At 56.3% G+C, this 20,930-nt stretch overlaps 1 protein-coding gene across 3 annotated transcripts in view; it reads left to right on the top strand.

The window, feature by feature from the left end:
- The window catches only part of INPP5A (inositol polyphosphate-5-phosphatase A), a 173,237-nt gene that overhangs the window by 95,371 nt on the left and 56,936 nt on the right, over positions 1 to 20,930 (top strand). For all 3 annotated transcript variants that reach the window (XM_030334760.1, XM_030334761.1, XM_030334759.1), the window contains exons 5-6: positions 8,906 to 8,969; positions 18,650 to 18,753. In XM_030334760.1, coding sequence (XP_030190620.1) covers positions 8,906 to 8,969; positions 18,650 to 18,753 — 168 coding nt within the window. The remainder of the gene's footprint in view (positions 1 to 8,905; positions 8,970 to 18,649; positions 18,754 to 20,930) is intronic.

Genomic DNA, 20,930 nt, shown 5'->3' with positions numbered 1-20,930 from the left:
GGCTGGCCTTCAAGGGGAGGCCCGGTGCCGTGCATGCGGGAGCCACCAGCTGGAAGACGGTGTGGGGGGGGGGGGTTGGCCACCACAGCGGGGAGGAGGGAAGAGGCTCCAGAGGGGTCCCGGGGAGACCCGGTGTGTCGTCACCCGGAGGAGGAGGAGAGTCCAGAGAGACGGACGCTAGTCCTCAAACCTGGAAATAAAGGACGAGGGAAGGGCAAGTGACCTGTGTCGTGAAAAGCGTCCTTTGGGTTTGTGAGTGGAACGTCACTAAAGAGAGTCATTTCGCCGGGGCGATGAGAACAGAGACAAGGTTGGAAACCGCGAAACTAAACACGGTGTTGGGAAGATATCCAACAACGCATGAAGGCATGTGTCATGAGTATCCAGGCTGATGCCAAGAATGCAAGGCTGGCTTAACGTTTTTAAATTTCCTAAAGCGATTCCCGGCTTTAGCCAATTAAAGACCACGATCATCTGTCCCTTCTTCCCCTCCGCCAGCGCTTCGCTCTCGGCCGACGCACGTTGCTGGCAGAATGCCCCAGGGCTCAGCCCTCTCCCCCAGCATTCCCACCGCTTCTAATATCGATCTTCACAGGCAGCTGAAATGTCCCTTTTTGCTCACACGTTGGCCCGGAACTTCAGACTCATGGTCCACCTGCCTGAGCGGCATCCCCGTGTGCATGACCAGCAGGCACATCGGCCTGGCGGATTCATCCTGGTTTCTTGTTTCCCAGCAAATCCCACTCCTCTTGGATTCTCCTCCTCCCAGAAAACTCTCCAGTCCGGTTTGTTTCATAAGGGGGCATCTTTGACCTTACCTTTTTTACATGTCCTACTTTGAATTCATCAGAAAGTCACAATTCAGGTACATCCCCTGCTGCCTTCCCACTACACACAGTGTTCTCAGCACAGAGCCAGGTGTCTTTTTCCCACATAGCACTGCAACACGACGAAACAAGCAGAAAGGAAAGAAAAAGGTGTGAAGATTATGGAGAAGAAACAGACTGAAACAAATAGTCCTTACTCACAGATCATCAGGGAGAGCGCGCAATTGTTAGAACTCAAAGTAAGCTGAGCAGTGTTGCTGAATAAAAGATTAATGTACAACAGCCAGTAGCATTCCTGTTCCCTGGCGACAAACGGTTCTAACCAACAGTGGTTTCAGAACTTACATTTTCTGATAGCAACAGAAACTAAAAGATAACTAAGAATAAATCTAATAAGAGATCTTCAAGACCCTTATGGAGAATTATAAAACTTTATTAGAAGATGTTTTAAAACACTTCAGATTTTAAAATATCCGCCTAAAGATGTATCATATTTATGGGAAGGAATGCTGAATATCCTAAAAATGCCCCCTATTCCCAATCTGTGGGCCTATAATCTCAACCCCGGTAGGATGCCTTGGGTGTAATCTAGCAGCCATTTTGAGGTTTCATCTGGAAATACAAAGGGCCCAAAATAACGAAAGCAATTGTGAGGAATAATAAAATGAGACATTTATATTAGTAAATATCAAGACGTACGATAAAGGTAAATGTGTTACTGGAGATAGACCAGTTGGGCAGCGTGGAGAAGTCATGAACAGACCCCCACAAAGTTGAAATAGAGGTGTAAGTTATTGGGAGACCAGATGATTGGTTTCTACAGAAAATGTAGTAATGCTGGGTTTTACCTTGAGCCATACCCATAAACAAGTCTCTGTCACCATACAAACTTAAATGGGTAAAACACAGCCTTAGGCTTTCACATAAGAATACAGAGAATACCATTGTGGAATCAGATTAGGGGGCTATTTCCAAGTAAGACGTAAAGGCATAAACCATAAAGGAACATATTGATAAATCTGATTACTTTAAAAATAAAAACTTTTATTTAACTAAAGATGCCAAAAGAAAGGATAAGCTAAAGAGGGAGAAATTCTTTGTCATGCAAGTAATAGATGAAAACATTGCAAATTAGGGGGCGCCTGGGTGGCTCAGTCGGTTGAGTGTCCGACTTTGGCTCAGGTCATGATCTCGCGGTCCGTGAGTTCAAGCCCCGTGTCCGGCTCTGTGCTGACAGCTCGGAGCCTGGAGCCTGGAGCCTGCTTCGGATTCTGTGTCTCCCTCTCTCTCTGCCCCTCCCCCACTCATTCTCTCTCTCTCTCTCTCTCTCTCTCTCTCTCTCTCTCTGTCAAAAATAAACACTTAAATAAATTCCAAATTATACTCAAAAATTAAAAATCTTATAAAGTGAGAAAAAGGTAGATAGAAAAGTGGACAAGGGATATGAACAAGGAGTTCACAAGAGAAACCTAATTGCCAGTAATCTTCAAAAGAGGCTCAGCGATGATAGAATAACGAAAATGCAGGTCGGAACGACAGTGACGTGTAATTTCACACCGTCGGGCTGGGGAAGAGGAGTCTGCCGCCGCCACCGTTGGCAAGGGTGTGGAGCAGCGGCCACTGCCCGAAATACTGGGGACGTGTGGTCGCCAGGGCAACACGATGACACCTGCACTGAAGGTGCAGTAGCACACCGTGACCAGAGACTCCAGTGTCCTCGGTGTGCGTGCACGGTTGGGACACGCGGGCAGCTTGTGTGGGTGCCTGGCACGTGTGTGTGCCAGGATGCCACGGGGGCACGCTCGTCGTAGCATCAGTCGTAATCGTGAAAACATCGGAGACGGTCTTCATCTCTGATAGAAGAATGGATAAAAATCGCAGTATTTTTATATCTTGGATCGTTACGCAGCATTAAAAGGAAGCTGAAGTTGTGTGTCTCGATGGGAACATCTGTAAAATACAACTTTAAATGGAGAAAAACCAAGTTCTGAGGAGCAGGTAGGTAAGCTGGCACCGACGAACTTGAGGGCTGTGTCTTTGGACCTTGATCATAGCCGTTCACGATGGCGGCCGCTTCTGGGGAGACAGCAGACGCCTGTGCGGTCCCCGTTTGACCCCGGGTGCCCGTGGGCACCTGCACACCCTGCCACCCCCCACGCAACCCTGCTCTGAAGTTGTGTTTGCCATTTTATTCCTTTTTTGATACAATCTCAGCATCACGTTTTTTTGTTTCAGCTCCTTTAGATTCAGTGTTTGTTACCATGGCCGTGTGGAGTTTTCAGAGCCTCTTCTGTCTCGACACCGCGAAGCCCATCTAGGTTTGGGGTCTGATGTGTTTACTCTCCTTGCTGGATAGGACCCCCCCCCCCACAGGGATATGTCAGATTTTGCTCCCCCGCCTTCACGTGAAGCATTCGTTGTTGGTCGTTCGTCAGTGTTTCTGGAAGCGTTGCCACCGCATTCACGTGCGCCCCTCCTGAGGGCTCCAGCTTCTCCGTGCGTCCGCGTGGCTGTCAGCGGGCACACCCGTCTCCCTGTAGCTTGTGTCTTCTGTGCTCAGGGATCGCTGTCCCCTGGACAAGGGGGTGGCATCGAGAGAGCCGAGCGCCCGCCCCGGTGCCGCCCCGGGGGCCGCACACGCGAGGCTTCCCTCTGGCGTCTAAGCCTTGTGCCCAGAGAGGGACGCGTGTAGCCATCCTCAGAGCGCGGCTGCCCTCCTTACGAGGAGCTTCTACCGCTCACCGCGCGCCGCACCGTCGCAGGCGAGGCCACGTCTGCCACGTGGGGGTCCTTCCTCCCTGTTGTCCGCCCGCGCCAGGATACAGTGGACAGAGCGCAAGACGGTTCGTCACTCTCTCCAGATGAAGAGGCTTTCCCAGCCCATGATCCACTGCAGTCTGTCGATTCTAGCTTAGAACAACTAGGGTTCTCCGATTTTTTTGTAAACTTGAAGAAGATTATCAACGATATCTTACGAAGTTCTTTTTCCCGTTCGTAGATGCGTTTATTCTAATTTTGAAAAATAACAAGTTGAAGGGCGCCCGGGTGGCTCAGTCAGTTGAGCGTCTGACTCTTGGTTCAGCTCAGGTCACGTTCTCACGGTTCGTGGGTTCGAGCCCCGTGCTGGGGTTTGTGACGTCTGCTTGGGATTCTCTCTCCCCCTCTCTCTCTGCGCCCCCCTCCTCCTACCACTTGTTCTCTCTCAAAATAGATAAATAAGCACTTTTTTAAAAACTAAAAGATAAGTTGAAAACGCTTTAGTTATAGAAACAACATAACGTGCCATCCTGGGGGAGCAGAGACCCGCCAAAGCCCACGTAACTTTTGATAAATGCCGTCACCCTTCCCCGTGGTGGGATTTCCCGAGCTGTGCTGTGCTGGGATCCCGCCCCGTGCGCTCCTGCCCCAGTGCAGACCCCACGGCTGGCTTCCCGGCCCTTTCCCCCTCCCTCACCGACCCGTCCCCTGGGAGAAGTGCTTGAGTCCTGGTGACTCCCAGGGCGCTGTCGGGACTTGGCCGCCGTCACCCCGGGGGCCACTCTCCAGGCGCTCTTCCGTAGTGCCTGCAGAAGAAGAGAGTGTTCCCATGTGCTCTCGCCGCTGTCGATCTGGCGGCAGGAATGTTCTCCGTTTCGTGGAAAAGCGAGCCGGAAGCTGCAGGCCTGCAGGTTAATGATGTGTACTTTGGCTGCTAACCTAATTGCCGGAATGATAAATTACTGGCCGTTTGATTTGTTTGCAAATAAAAAGTGATGGAGGCCGTTGTAAGAGTCGCTTTGTGTTCTCTCCTGGTCGGCTTCTGCCCAGGCCCGAGGCAGCCCCACCGGGAAAGTGGGAGCACTCGACACGGAAAGTGGGAGCACTCGACAGCTACGGGCCCTCTTGAGGCTGCTCGGCGGCTGCAGTGCATGGTGCTTTCTGACCGGATGTGTGGAGGCCGGCTGCTCTGGTCGCGGCCCTGAGTCTGCTGTGCTGGTGGGGGGTGGGGCGGGGGGTGGGGCGGGGTTCCCGCCCTCACAGTTCAGCTCCAGCCGGGACCATTCATCACATCAGCAGACTCCAGATGAGCCGAGAACCGGCTTTGTGGCGCGTGCACCTGCACCCCGAGTCGGCCGCTGAGCCGTGGGCCGCGATTCACACGAATGCCCAGGTGGACGGCGACCGGGAGACGCGTCCCCTGCCACGTTCCACCGAGCACGGGAGCTGGCGTCTCCTGCGCAGCCACACCTGCCCTGCGCGGCAGAGCCCCGGGCACCGGGCTTCCCAGGCTCTGCCACGGCGCCATCAGGGCCGCACCTGGAGGCCGTCCCCACCCCGTCCGGGGCGCCCGCCTTTCGCCTGCTGTTCTGACAGAAATACAGCATCGACTGGACTGTGTCCCACTAATGGGGAATTAATAGGCACCCTTGACAGTCAGGTTTATAAATATGTAGAAAGTATTTTAATTGTTTTTAGTAAAACAGGCAAGGAGTCGATATTCTCCGACGTGACAAGCACAGTGCTGACAGGTGCTGTGGGCAGAAGGCCCGCCGGGCGCGGGGCCTCCCCCCCCCGTTGGCAGGCCCGGGCGCGCTCCGTCCTGATGTCGTCGTGTCCTGTGATAGATGCGTGCCCTGAACCGTATTGATAGAGTAGGTCAAACGTTGAAAAAGTTAGCTTGAACTTTGACTTTAAATATTCATTAGAGCTAATTATGGATTTTCTGACTCCATGAATTACAGTTTCTATGCCTGTGTTGGCCGTTTATTTTCCATTTATTTATTGTAAACTTCATAACACTGTATTGGCTTTATCACATTCAACAAGGTCATAGTTAAATGTTTGCCGTGACCTTGGTGGGCTTACGCTTTTCAGAGGGCTCTTTCCTGGATCAAGGGAGGCACAGCTGTCAAGGGCTGATGCGGCGCCACAGCGAGGGAGGCTCCCCCAGGGATGCAGGCCTGCTCACGTGCTCCCTAGGGCCGCGCGCTGCCCGTGGTCCTGTCGTCCCTCCTGCCTGGAGGGGCCTTCGCCCAAGTTGTCAAAAGAGAAGACAGGGTTGGCTGTCCCCGGGCGCGTGCGCCACGGTGCCTCAGCTCCTCCTGTGAGCGGACCCGGGGCGGGTGCCCGACAGGGTGGGGGCAGGCGGGCGGTCCGCCCGGTTGCCGCGTGTGGTGAGCCCCTCGGCCCCGAGTCCCCGGCCGGCCCCTGGCCGGATGTGCTCGCAGCCTCGAGAGGATCTTCCCAATCGGGACGAGGCCTCCGCTCTGCGTTTCTGGCAAGTCCGCGCACGTCTGGCCTCCGGCGAGCGGCCTGCTGTGCCCTGGGGAGGAGCCCGAAGCCTGGCACTCCCCTGCTCCCGCCCACCCTGCTTGCCAGGCTGCCATGTCTGTCCCTGTGGCTCCTCAGGCAGTGACCACTGGAGCGGTTCAGAAGGTCCCCAGGGTCGCCTGCACTTCCGGAAGTGTCCGCATTTTGTCTTCGGGTCACGTCGGGGAGGCTTGTGAGGCAGCTCCGGGCTCGGACTGGAGGACGGTGTCATCTCTCTGCTCTTGGACTCCTGGGCCGAAGGAGACCGCCAGCCCCCAGGACTGGGCCTGGGGCAGGGCCACGCACCAGACACAGCCGGGCCCCCTGCAGGGCGCCTGGCGTGGTGCCTGCAGCCTCTGTGGGCGGGCCCGTGCTGTGGTTCTGAACCCAGGTGTCCCTCGCGGAGTCGGCAACGGCATCGAGGACCAGGGGGCCTGTGTGCCCTTTGACCCAGCCTGACAGAGGCCGCGGTCGTAGCGTCTTCCCTGGGGGAAGGCCTGAGGACAGGCAGCATTGGCGGGAGGGCTTGGAACATAGAGCCCCGGGATGTGGAAACCCCCAGGAACTGGAATTCCAAGGCTGCTGAAGTGCGGTGGGGGAATGCTGGGGTCAGGGCATGTGGGGGTTGCGCGTGTGCCCGGCAAATGTAACCCCCTGCCCCCACACTAACTGCGGACCCGGGCAGGGTCCTGCCCACGGATCCTCGGGAGGGCTCGTGGGAGCCAGCAGGCGCCCCCCCGCCCCCCGAGTTTGGGGGCCACGGAGAGCCCTGCAGCAGGCTGTCACCCAGATGAGAGGGTGACGAGTGCTGCCTGCACCGCGCCCTCCCCTCCCTCCCCCTCTGCACCCACCAGGCGGCCCTTCAGTGCGGAAGGCACCCCTCCGAGCTCCAGGCTGGACTGGCTGGGGGGATGGGAGCGGATAAAGGATTTGTAGGCAGTTTGGGAACTTTAATCTGGGCTTGATAGTGTTACTCTGTGGCATCGCTGCCCCTTTTCTGCAGAGATAACGTTTGTGGTCATAAGAAGATTCTTACAAGGGACCCGCGCTGCCGTGTTCAGGATGCAGGGTCGTAGGGTCGGCAGCCGCTGCTTTTGGGTGGTTTGGCCACATGTGCATGCACGTGTGTACGTGTGTCCACGTGTGTGTGTGCCCCTGTGCGTGTGTGCCCGCGTGTGTGCCCATGTGTGCTGTATGTACCCACCCATGTACCTGCGCGTATGTGCTGGGTGTTCGTATGTGCGCCCATGCGTGTGTGTACTTGTGTGTACGCCCGTGTGTGTGTGTGTGTGTGTGTACACAAGAAGACAGGGTGTATGTGGCTGGTGCCGGCAGTTGGGAATCTGGCTGAGGGGCCCCCGTGTCACTGTCCTGCTGGGTCAGCCTTCTGCACGCCAGCCCTTCTCTGTCTGCCCGACCCTCCCCCGGCTCTTCCCCTCACCCTTCGGGACTGAGCTGCAGAGTGAAAAGTAGAACCCCACTTTTCCCTTCCAGCGAGGCCCTGCCTGCCGCGGCCCGACCGCCCTTGGCTGCAGCCAGGCGTCCCTGCTCGGCCAGCGCCCGTGTGCCGCCCCCCGCCGGCCCCTCAGCCTGGCGCCCACGCCCCCGCCTCTCACTCGGTTCAGTCTCGGGGCAGACGGCCCTGCTGGGCTCTTTTCCCTGCTTGATCTTGTGCCGTGAGGGGTGGGCTCTAGGAGGACGGGGCTCGTCTGCGGAAGTCACAGTAGTAAAGGTGCGATGTACAGCCGGTGAAACGCACCCTTCCTAGGGGCCAGTGCGGTGGGTTTGGGCAAAGCATAGTTTTGTAGCTGTAATCTAGTCGTAGAGCAGTTTTATCGCCTGGAAGTCTCCCTGGCCCCTTGTTCAGGTGGCCACATTTTGCAAAACCGTAAAATACATATCCATGCACACGTGCACATCTGCATCTGTATCTACCTGAATACACATGTGTGCACATATGTACACGTGCACTGACACATATCCGCACGTGTGTGTGCACAGATACGCACATGCGTGTGCACATGCATACGTTCATACACACACGCATATACATGCATGCATATGCATCTACACATAGACACGTACACACACAAACACCTGCTGCGTGCACATTTACACGTGTCCACAGGGGTGTGTGCATTTTAACGTATACGCACGCACACATACACACGTTATTCCTGCTCGCACACGTATGCACATAAGCATATATATGCGTGCACAGACACGTTTAGGAAATAACCAAGTCGAGTTCGACTTTTAGACAACCAGCAAATAACGTTAGTGTCAGGTGTGCTGTGCGAGCCTCCCTTGCCGGTCATCCCACCCCCAGCCTGGCCTCTGTGGCTTCGCCTCCTTCCCAAGCGTGGGGAGCAGGACCGACCCCGATGCCCAGAACAGTCAGCCCCTGGCGGGCAGGGACCCGGCAGCTCTGGGGGGAATGGTGTTGCAGCCCCACGTGGAGGGGGAGGGGAGGAGGGCAAGGAGCAGGGCGGGCCGAGGAGGGGTGTGGAGTGCAGCCGATGGGGGGGCAGGCAGGTGCTCGAGGCCGGGGGCGGGTGCCCGAGCCCTTCCCGCTGGACCCTGGCGCTCACAGCAGAGGCGAGACCGCGCCGGAGTGAGCACCCCTGTGCCTCAGACGTGGCTGACATCTCCTCCCCGTGACCGTGATTAAGTCCGGATGAGTTAACTTTTGTTTCTGGTCCAAAAGAGCTTTTTGTGCGTCACTTAACAACGCTTTCAAATGGTTCCCGGTGCTGGTCATTCACTTGACTTCTCTTTTTGCTCTGCAGGCACTAGGAAGCTTTTATTTTCTTCATGAATCCTTAAAAAACATCTACCAGTTTGACTTTAAAGGTAAGACTCTTCTGGGATCTCTGGCAGGGCTCACCCCACCCCGTGTCCCTGTGGGAGGCTCACAGCCACGAACCAGGGACCTCACAGGGAAACCTGGCTTTCTGGCCCCTCTGAGGTCCAGGCGGCGGGCCTGCCCCAGACCCCAGCCCTGCCCATCCCCCTGCTGGGCCGGGCCCGTAGGCGACACTGGCTTTGCTGCAGCGCAGTCGAGAGGAGAAGGGACTGGTCTTGCGTCTGTGTCCGTGTCAAATGGGAGAAAGTGGAGAACGGCAGGAGAGTGTGCTGTCTTTAAAGAGAAGGACGAGCGCTGCTGTTTGCGGTGGAGTGAAAAATGCCCGTGCGTCTGGGCCAACACCGTGCGCCGCGGGGGGGAGGAGACGTGCCTCCCGAAGACACAGCCTTTGTCTCTGTGGCTCAGCACGTGTGAGCCGTCCCCCCGGCCTGGGCGGCCCCAGCGTCTGCCCTGCTCGCCTGGGGTGCCGTGCGCCTGCCCCGTTGGGCGCTGTCCCTTCGTGCCGCCTGCGTGTGAGTCCGCTGGCTCCACGGTGCTCTTGAGCCAGATCACGTTAATTTGAGATGTCACTGGAGTTGTGATAACTCTGGAGAGCGACTAATTATGTCAGTTTGTCCAGCTTCATTATCTTTGCTCACTTACGAGACAGATCACCTCTCAGGAAAGTGAGGAGCAGAGCCTTCTCTAAATTGCTTGAGTAGTGATTTCATCGATGTTAAGAACAGGATTCCAGCCAGCAGGACTATTTTTCACCGGCCCTGTTGCCTGACGATGCTTCACACGGCTTTCTAAACACAAGCACCTGCCTTTTCCCGCTGGGGAAGCCACGCAGACCTGGTGAGAGACGGGCCGGAGGCCACCGTCCCCCGAACTTGATGGACCGTGGACACCGCTGTGTCACGTTGTCAAGCAGCGGGGCCGTGGGCGAGAGTGCACGGAGGGGAGGTGTTCGGACACAGCACGCTCAGGCGGGGCTGGAGGCAGGACGGGTCACGCTTCTACTAAGCCTGTGCTTCAGGCTCAAACGTGTCGCTGATCTACCTGACTTTTCCTTTTTTTTTGAGTGACCTTCTACATACATATTTTATTGCTAAATCAGATGGGTCAAAACTACCTGGCTGGCCCGTGGTTTATGCAAAACCATCCGTTAGATACATGCACGCGTGACCCCAGCAGACCTTCCCCGAGGGCCCCCGTGTCGTCAGTGGCAAGGGCTGAGATGGTGGCAGTGGCCATGCCCTGAGCACGTCTGTGGCGGGAGGCCGTGGGGACCCCGGGGACGCAGCGGCGGCCCAGCGTGGCCGTGCCACTGCTGCCGCTCCGAGCAGGTGCTGGTCTCAGAGGAGTGGGGCAGGCCGCCGCCCTGCACCGTGGCCCTGGCTCTCGAAGGTTCACTCTTACGCCTTGAGTCAAGTTACAGCAAACGTAGAAGTTGTGAGAAGTTTGAATGAACTTTTTAAGAATAGCCTGTATTTTCACAAACAAGCAGTTAGAAATCCGAGGACGCCCTGAAGCCGTGGGTGGGAAGGATGATGGGGACGTCACTTTCTGGCCCGGCACCTGCGAGCACGGGTGGCACTGCGCGGACCCAAGAGGGCGCGTCTCTGAGATCCCGCAGCAAAGCCAGGCCGCCGGGCCGGTGCCGCCTCCAGACCGGAGGGCCGGGCGGGCGGACCGGGACCCCGGAGCCGGCGGGGGCGGCTGACGGGGCGGAAAGCCGGAGGCTCCAGGATGGGGGCTTGGGAGAGAAGAGCCCGTGGGGGCCCGGCCTCGGAGCCCCCCCACTTCCGTGAGCTTTGCCTGCAAGAGCCCCACCGTGTTGTCTTGGTGAAGATCAGAGAAAAACCCCCTGGTGCTGCTGGGGGCGGGGGGCGGGGGGGGGAGCTGTTTGGACACTGGGTTCTTCCCGAGAGGCCTGCCCTCCCCAGAGCAGCCCCACCGGCCTGGTGGAGGGAGGTGGCCTCGCTGCGGGACCCGAGGGGCCGCGGTACTAGGAAGCGTGTGCCGAGGTTGCAGCCAGGGCTCACGCTGGCTGAAGGACCGAGGCGGGGTCATGGGGCTGCGGGAGACAGTGTCCCTGCACCCAGCCGCAGCGCCCGTCACCGCGACGCGGTGTGGCGGAGGCCTGCAGCGTGTCCCCGGCAAGAGCACAGAGACGACAGGGGAGCCACAACGGGACGCGGGAGGAGGGCTCAGCCTCTGAGCCCTCGCGGGAAACACAGCCCAGCTCCTCGCCAGATCAGCACAACGCCTCGCGTTGAAGGCCTGTCTTCTCAGTTCCTTTTCCCAATTATTCACGTTTTGCCCTCCACCCAAAGCTAGAAACTGAGCTGACGGACAGGAGGTCCGGCGTGCAGAGAGCAGGCTCGCGTCGGAGCCAGACCAGGGTGTGGCTCCGTGTGGAGCTGTCCGACCCGGAAGCGTGGATGGCTGCGGTTCACACGCCGGTGGCACCCGTGGCAGAACGGACGGCGTGCACGCAGACGAGTCAAGACGTCGTGCCGCGCGAGTCAAGACGGAAACCACGAATCCACGGGAACAGCTCAGAACGAAGGACGCCGCCGTAACAGAAACGCACCAGGCCTTTGCCAGGCTCGTCGGCCTGGACACGGCTGTAGACAGAGCCAGCCGGCCAGAAGAGTGTGGTAGAAAACCTTCCAGGCTGAAGAGTGGGAGAAAAACACAACACGAAAGCAGAGCAAGATGTCCGAGCGCCGTGGGACGCGTGCACTGAGGGGCGGCGGCGGGGAAAGGAACAGAGGGAATATTTGAAGTAACGGCCCAGGATTTTACACTACTGATCATGGACACCAAGCGGCAGATCCAGAGAGCTCTAGGCGACCGGGCGGGCTAAGCACCCGAAATCCGTCCCCGAGCGGGTCCTTCTGGAGCCACAGAAAGCCGGAGATGCCGGAAAGACGTTGAAAGAATCAGGGGTGGATAGGGGTGACCTAGAAAGGAGCGAGGACAAGATTTGCATTGGACTTCTTTTCAGAAACCGCGAGGCAGATAGAGCAGTGCGAAATATTTTTATCGTTGCGAGGAAAAAATCTAGAATTCTGTGGCTAGCCAAATTATCCTTCAAAGTTTAAAGAAAAATAGACTTTCTCAAACCCAAGTCGAGGGAATTTGTCTCCGGCAGACCTGCCTTATAAAAAAAATGTTAACAGTTATCTGATAAAAGAAAAACGGTGCCTGCAGATCCACACGAAGGGGGCAGAGCGCGAGAGAGGAGTAAATGGGGGCGACGTCGTATTTGTTGTTATCCTTAGTCTGACAGAGAACTTTTGTACAGAGCGCCAACAGCAGCAACGTTCTGGGTGACTCTGCAGCTTACGGACAAGGGATGAGTAGCAGTGCCGTCAGGAGGGGTGGGGACAGGCCAGGGCTCTGTCACGGGGAACGCGGGCTCTCTGTGGAGGGATACGAGCCTCCGTGAAAGCAGACCCGGCCCAGCCGTAAATGTGTATCGCGAACTGTGGCAACTGAAAACTTTCAAAATGAAATACGGTGGACACGCTGACAGAAGAGAGAGAGTGGAATCGGATGAAATGCTCAATTAAACCAAAGAAGGCAGGAAGTGGGGGAGACAAGAAAGACAGGAAGCGAAGGCAACAGAGGGAAAAGTTACCGGCACCGAGTGTCCTACCGTGTCCAGAATCACCTTAGACGTTAGCAGTGCCAACGCACCAATTACAAGACAGAAACCGTCAGAGTGGTTAACAAGATGATACCCAAGCGTGTGTTGTCTGCCAGGAACCCGCGTAAGATGCGTACACACATGCGGATTAAAAGGAGAGAGATGGAGAGAGAGAGATGGCACTGACACTGGCCAAGAGCACTGGGCCAGCGGTCTTAATCTCGGACACCGCAGACTTCAGAGCAGGGAGAGTCACTGGGGAGGAACAAAGCCATTTACCACTTAATGATAAAGGGGTCAATTCTTTAAAGACATAACAGTTCTTAACGTGGACGCACCTAACAACAGACCGTCGCCACACAAGAGGCAAAAACTGACAGAACGTCAAGGAGAAATGGATGAATCCACGGTTAGAGTTGAGGCCTCCGGTGCCCCCCACCGGAGACGGACAGACCTGGCAAGTCAGAGAAGTGGTAAGGGCCTAGTCCAACTCAACAGCACCATCGATCACCTGGGTCTGATGGACACTTATAGAATATTCTATCCGACAACAGCAGAACGTACATTCTTCTCAAGTTCACCTGGAACATTCACCAGGATAGGCCACATTCTGGGCCATAAAACACTCCTGAGCAAATTTAAAAGAACAGAAATCACACAAAGTATACTCTGGGGCCACAGTGGAATTTAACTGGAAATCAATAACAGAAAGGTGGCCGGAAAATCCCAAAATACGTGTGCCAAAAGTTCAGAACTGACAGAAGTAAAGCCAGGGAATCCCTGAGGTAATAATTAGCCAAAGTGGGTGGTGCACGTCAGCAAGACCGTGTGCAAACCCGAGCGCTCAAACCGAGACGTGGAGTGAGGCTCCGGGGTGTGTCGTGAAACAGCAGCCCACACGGTGTGCGGGCAGTGACTGCTCCTTCTTCCCCGTGATGGTTGTAAGAATTCTCGTGAGTAATGGGGAATCGCTTAGCGGTCACCTCCTGTCAACCTTTGGAAACAGTTTGAGGGTTGCTTATGATTTTCAGAGGCTTAAGTAAGAAATGAGCCGGTTTAAGTTAGTCTTGCAAAATAAAAATAAGCTAATTTCAGCTTTGTTTGTATGATTAAAGTGGCTTTATGTGCTCAGGGAATTTTAAAGGCTGGTCACTGTATTTTGTTTTAACACTTGGACGTTAAAGAACACGCTTATAACTGACACATGGGTCACAGAATAAATCTCAAGAAAAAGTTTCAAAATATTTTGAGTTGAATGAAAATGAAATACAGCTGATCAAAATTTGTGGGCTACAGTGAAAGCCAGGCGTCGGTGGCATCAGATGTGCAGAGAAGAGGTGAGACCTGAAGTCAATAATCGAAGCTGCTGCCTTAGGAAGCTAGGAGAAGAGCAAAATAAATCCAAATCATAAGAAGAGAAATAATAAAAACTAGAGCATAAATCAATGAAATTGAAAACAGGAACTCCATAGAGAAAATTAACAAAACCCACAGCTGATTCTTTGAAAAGATCAATAAAATTGATATACCTCTAGTCAGGCTAACCGAGAAAAAAGAAAACACAATTTACTAATATTAGAAATGAGACAGGGGTCATCACCACTGACAGTGTGGACACTAAAAGGATAATAAAGGTATATTGTGAATTGGCCTATAAATTTGATAATTTAGATGGTCCAGTTCCTTGAGAGATACACCCTACCAAAACTCATAAATGGAAGACTAGATAATCTGAATAGGCCTTTATCTATTAAGGAAATTGAATCAGTAACTAATGACCTTCAAAAAAGAAAGCACCAGGCCCAGATGGTTTCACTGTGAATTCTACCAAGCATTGAAGGAAGACATCACACCCGTTCTCTACAGTCTCTCCCAGAAAGTAGAAGCAGAGGGAAAACTTTTCTAACTCGTTCTGTGAGGCCAGCCTTGCCTAATCCCCAAACCAAATAAAGACGTCATAGAAAAGGAAAACCGTAGGCCCGTGTCTCTCATGAACATAAAATGCGAAACTCTTCAGCATAATATTGACAATTTGAATCCAACAGTGTGTAGGAAGGATTCTACACCATGGCAGATGGAGATTTTTTCCAGGTGTGCAAGACTGGTTCTACATTTGAAACTCAGTTAATGTCATACATCGTATCAACAAGCTAAAGAAGAAAATCACGTGTCAGTGGATGCAGAAAAGGTCTTTGACTAAACCTGACACCTCTTCATAATAAAAACTCTCAGCAAACTAGGCACAGGAAAGAACTACTTGGTAAAGAACAGCTACAGAAACCTACGTCCACATGACATGTAATAGACACTCAGATGCTTTTGCGCTTAGAATCAGGAGCGAGGCAAGGACGTCCACTCGTCGTTTCTCTTCAACATCGTACTGGAAATCTTGGCGGTGCCGTAAGGCAAGAAGAAATAAGAGGCTTGATGGGAGTCGGGGTCAAGGAATAAAGCGGCCTTAGTTCTCCGATGACATGATTACGTAGAAAATCTGAAAGAATCCTCAACGACAAAAACTGGTACCAATGAGCAAGGTTACAGGATACATGGTTAATATACAAAGTCAATGGCTTTTTTATACCGACAGTGAATGGGCGGAATTTGAAATTAAAAACAAAATACCATTTACATTAGCGCACACACACACACAAGAAATACTTAGGAATAAATCTAGCAAAATATGTATAAGATTCATACGAGGAAGGGGCACCTGGGTGGCTCAGTCGGTTGGGCGTCCGACTTCAGTTCAGGTCACGATCTCACGGTTCATGAGTTCGAGCCCCATGTCGGGCTCTGGGCTGAGAGCTCAGAGCCCACGGGGATCCTCTGTCCTCCTCTCTCTCTGCCTCTCCCCCATGCGTGCGCGCTGTCTCCGTCTCAAAAGCAAGTAAACGTTAAAAAAAGATTAATATGAGGAAAAGTACAAAACTCTGTTGAAAGAAACCAAAAAGGATCCAAATAAGGGGAGCAGTAGCCCACGGTCACAGACAGGAAGATTCGGTATTGTCAATATATTGGTTCTTCCCAGCTTGATCCGTGGATTCAGGGCAATCTTCATCAAAACTCCAGCAGGTTACCTTGTAGACCTCAACAAATTGAGTCTCACATTTACAGGGAAGAGACAAAAAACTCGGAAGAGCCAACCCCATATTGAAGGAGGAAAACAAGGTTGTAGGACTGGTACTACCCGACCTGAAGACTCACAGAAAAGCTACCGTAATCAAGATGGCGTGGGGTTGGCGGAACGGTAGACAGACGGGTCGGTGGGTCAGAGACATAGACCCACATCAATACAGGTGACTAACATCTGACAAAGGAGCAAAGGTAACACAGCGGAGCAAAGGTGGTGTTGGAACTGCTGGGCGTCCACGTGCAAGACAGTGAATCCACACCCAGACCTTACACCTCCCCGAAAGTGAACCGAAAGCGGGTCGCGGAACTAAGCATAAAGGATGAAAGTATGAAATGCCCAGAAGATAACACAGAAACCGCAGGTGACTTTGGGCTTGGTGATGACTCTGAAATACAGCTCCACAACCCATGAAGAAGATTGGTAAGTTGGACTTTGTTAAAATTAGAGATTTCTGCTCTGTGAAAGAGTTGTCGAGGGAGTGGAAAGAGAAGCCACAGACGGGGGAAGCTGTTTGCAAAAGACGCAGCTGGTAGTCCACGGCAGGCTCAGAACTCTTAAAACTCAACAATTAGAGACAAGTCCAATGAAAAGATGAGCCAGACGTTTCAACATACCTCTCACTCAAGAAGATGTACAGACGACAGATGAAAATAGGAGCACACGCCCCGCATCGCGTGTGAGGAGACAGCACCGTGCACCTGTTCGCACGGCCAGAGTCCGGAGCACCGACCGCCCGGCGTGCCGGGGAGGCGTAGAGCAGCAGGACCCTCACTCCTGGCCACTGGGGGTGTGACACGGTGCGGCCACTGGGGAGGACAGCTCGGTGGTTTCTTATGAACTAAACACAGGCTTACTGTGGAGTCCAGCGATCCCACTCGGCATGTTACCCAAAGGAGTTGGAATTTTATGTCCGTACAAAAACCTACGCAGAAGTATCTATAACATCTTTGTTCATAATTACCCCAAACCAGAAGGAACCAGAATATGTCCTTTCTGGGTGAATGGATAAGTAGACTGTGGAATGTCAAACGGTGGAATGTTACACAGCAATAAAATGGAGCCGCAAAAATACATAGAAGAGCCTTAAATGTGTGTTTTTCTGAGTGAAGAAGCCTGTGGGGAAAGGCTCCAGCAAGATGATGTTTCTGGAAAGGCAGAAGGAGGGTATAAGCAGTCAGTGTGGCAGGGGCTGCGGGGGGCAGGGGGCCGGGCCAGCGCCCGGCACTTCCGGACCGTGGGAGGGTAGGTGTGATACCGCCGTGCTGGGCGTGTGGCACCGTGCCTTTGTCAAAACCCCGGGCACGCCGGCACGGACCGTGAGCCCCGGTGCCAGGCCGGGTGCCCCTGCTGAACCAGTGCCGCGTGTCGGCAGCGGGACGGGCGGCGGTGGGCGAGGTGGTGCTTCCCGTTCGGGTGTTTTTAGTCCTAAAACTGCTCTAAACGCTGAAGCCTATTTTTTAACCAAGAACGAACTCCTTTCTCTCCACCTCTCCCGAGCTCTTCCTTTTTCCTCAGAGGCAACGAGGGTTTTCATCGGAAGCCAAATTGCCTTCCTGCCACGGCTTCTCCTCTTCGTCACTGACCTCAAACACCGCAGACCCAGTGCTGCCCCATCATCACACACTGCCGGGCGTCTGTCCTGGGGGAGTCTGCCCTGGGGGCGTGCACCACCTGTGCTCAGGAGCTCGTGCCCCTGGCCGCCTGTTGTCATGACCCAGGCTTGACCACGAGGTGCCGACCGGCTAACGCAGAGCCCAGGGGTGAGGTGATGAGGGGAGATCGGGGGACCAACTTACCCTCCCCCACTAGTCACCTCAGCGGGTCGTGCCCGTGTTTGGGAACAGGAACAGAGGGACAGTGGGTACAGTGAGCAGCTGTGTGCACCTGGGGATGGCTCCACACACTGCTGTGTCCTGAATTCCCCGAGTCCCCAAACATCTCGTCCTGTGTCCCTCTGGTGGGTCTTTAGATGAGTCTTTACCCTCCAGTGCTTTGCTTTGACCTGGGGTTCACGCTCCTCCAAACCCACAGTGGCCAGAGCTTTGTCCCACGACACTGCACACCTGTCTCCTTCCCGCCGCCCGCCCCCCGTGCTCACCTGTCTCCTTCCCGCCGCCCGCCCCCCGTGCTCACCTGTCTCCCTGCTGCTGTCCGCCCCTGCCAGGGGGTCCGTGGGGCTCTTAGTGCTCCACTTGCCGCAGCGGTGAGCGCCGTGGGGCAGGGAGCATGAGCCCCACAGACACTGAGAGCACACCTCGTGATTTGTCAGGAACTTCACCCCGGAGCCAGGCGTCCGGCCAGGCGGCGGCCATCGGGGCCCGCGTGCTGCCCGAGGTCCCTGCCCGCGGTCTTGTGGGGAAGCCAGCGGCCTCCGCGCCCCCGGGCCGCTCGTGAGACTCCGGCGTGGGTGTGGGCCGTGCGTCTGTGGAAGGAAGGGGTCCTGGGCCTCGACGTGGAAGGGCAGGGGCGTCAGCCCAGGCACGGGGTCTGGGGAGCCGCAGGCAGCGGGTGCAGAGCGCCCCGCGCCGTATCTGCTGTGTCTCACATAAAAACTGCTCTTCCCCGGACATGAGTGATGTTGGCTGGATGTGAGGAGGAAATCGATGTTATTAAATAAATTCGTATTAAGGTATGAGTGAACGGCAATTCTGCAGCCGTCTTGAATATATTCACGGTTTTTACGGAGGATGCCAATTAGCCCTTGTAAATCTGCAGGCTGGAAGCTCTTAGGGGATAATGAAGTGGAGTGTCGGGTTCCGGGTCGTGGATGGCAATTTACGAGCACTGGCGTCCCCAGACCGCGGGTCCCCTCCCGGGGGCCTCCCTCGCTCCCCACAGAGCTGCACTGCTTGGGTGGGGTGTAGTGATGAGGTCATTCTTGTGCTCTTTTCCAGCTAAGAAGTATAAAAAAGTCACTGGCAAAGAGATCTACTCGGACACACTGGAGAGCACGCCAATGCTGGAGAAGGAGAAGTTCCCGCAGGACTACTTCCCCGAGGTGCGTCACGGCCCGCCCGCCCCCCTCGCACGGTTCCCGCTCAGAGCGCGCACCTCGCGGGAACACACGAGCACGTTTAGGGCCCGAAGCCGTCATATTTCGGGGCAGGGATCCCAGTGTGGCTGCTGAGGGCTGCGGTGCACCGTCTCTCTGGGAGGGGCTGGCACCCACGCGGGTCCGTCCCGGTGTCTTAGGTGGGGGCTGAGAGAACCACCGTGTCTGTCCTTGCACGAATCGCCACGTGTTCTGACCGTCGTTTCCAGGCACCGGCACCTTGACTACGAGATGTAGGAAAATAATAATCAGCTCACGGGGGGCCGGAGAGGCCAGGGGCCTCCCGGCAGGCGCGAGATGCGAGCACGTTGACGTGGCCAGCGGCGGTGCGGGGTGCCGGTGGCCAGACACGCAGGCCGCGTCCCGGCGCCCGAGTGCCGGCCCTCTGGCCATTTCCCAGGTCAGGCCTCGGGGGAGCAGCGAGCGAGAGGCACCGCGGAGAACTAGAGCTGAGGGAGCCCCCGCCCCGTGCCCTCGGGGTGCCTGCAGCCCAGAGCGTGGCTCGCGCACTGCTCGCGGTGAGCCGGGACGCACCTCCGTCTCCACTGGGTTTAGCACGTTTCCGTGTGGCTGTGTTATTGGTGCGCAGTCGCTGTGGCCCAGGTAGGCTTGGGTTCTGCTAGTTTTAGCAAACGGGACGGCCAGCCTTCTGGAGTCTGCTGACTCACACGCTGACCCAGGCTCGCTCCCGGCGCCCTGCGGTCGTCTGTTAAACCGCAACGGGACGTGGAGCGCGGGGGGCGGGGGGGGGGGGGGCGGCGTTCTTGCCACACGGGAGGCCAGCTCGGCGCAAGAAGGATGGCCCCGCCGGGGCCCCTCTGCCTGAGGGCTGGCCACCATCCACGGAGACGCCCACCTGCACCGGAGCTGATTTTCAGCAAGGCCACGACGGTATTAACTTGTCTGTGACCCGAGTGCAGGGTGAAGGATGGGTGTGCTTGTCATTCTGGGCAGGCTTCCTCATTCCTCGTCCCTGAGCCAAGGACGTGGTGTCGGGGGGCCGGCCCCTGTCCTGGCTGCCCAGCCCCCGCCGTCCCCCGCTCCTCTTGAGGTTGGAGTGTGGCCCGAAGACTCTGGAAGCAGCTGAGGGGATCCGGACGACCCTCTCCAAACGTCGGCCAAGGGCTGCTGTCCCCTCGGAGATGCCAAGGGCCGCAAAGTCGGCTTCAGAGTCGAGCAGGGTCCCCGAGAGTGACCGCGGGCCCCGGGGGACACGGGCCGAGAGAGCTGGTGGCGGGGCCGACGGCAGGAGGACAGCAAGCCCTGACAGGTGCCGGGGTGGTTTGGGAGCAGGTGTCCTGGCCGCGGTCTCCTCAGGCTGCCTCTCCCGCTATTTCCATCAGCCAGGTGACCGTGCCGAGACCCAGGGCTGCCTGTCTCCGTTCTTAGCCCAGCTGGGACGCTCACCTGCGCCTGGTGAGCTTGTGGCCCGGAGGGAGGGTTCCCCCACAGGGCGTGGACGGGGGGGGGGGGGGGGGGTTGGGCAGGACTCTGGGGGGCCGGCGGAGGGGGGGTGTCTGCAGCATCCACCTGCCCGAAGGCTGTGAACCGGCGCTTGCTGAGGAGCGAGTGGCCCGCGGTGCCCCAGCCTCCGCGGGGACGTGCTGAGCGGTGCCACTATGTGCGCGTGGGCGGGGCGGGGGGGGGACCCAGCTGTGCCCCACGCTGTTGGGGGCTTGGGGTCGGCCGATCGCCCCACGTGAGCCAGACACCCTGCGTGCAGCACGCACCTCCCCGGTCCCTCTTCCTCCTGCCACGGGGTCCTCCGGTGGCACCCCTGCCCTCGTCTTGTCCCTGGAGCCCCTGGAGTCTGTCGGCTGTGAGCTGTGATGTTCCCAGAGAAGAGGCCCACGTGGTGGTCTCGGCATCCCTCTGGGTGCCAGGAGGGGAGGGCACGGCAGTGCCCCGTGCACGACACCCCGCGGAGGAGGCGGGCCCCTGCTGAGCCCTTGGCCCTGAGCCTCTGTCCCCCCAGGATGGTGGGCCTCCTTCCGAGGGGCTCCCTGCTCCCCGGCCCTCAGGCTCCCTTCCGGCCCAGCTCTGTGAAGGCCAGCCCCCCAGACCCCAGCCCGTGTGGGGGCCCTGCGGCCTGGCCCCGATCCCAGCCCTTCCCTCCGCGGGCC

This window comes from Lynx canadensis, chromosome D2, assembly GCF_007474595.2.
Source record: "Lynx canadensis isolate LIC74 chromosome D2, mLynCan4.pri.v2, whole genome shotgun sequence".
Taxonomy (NCBI): Eukaryota; Metazoa; Chordata; class Mammalia; order Carnivora; family Felidae; genus Lynx; species Lynx canadensis.
The sequence above is the reverse complement of the archived record's forward strand: the minus strand, read 5'-3'. Positions and strand labels throughout refer to the sequence as shown.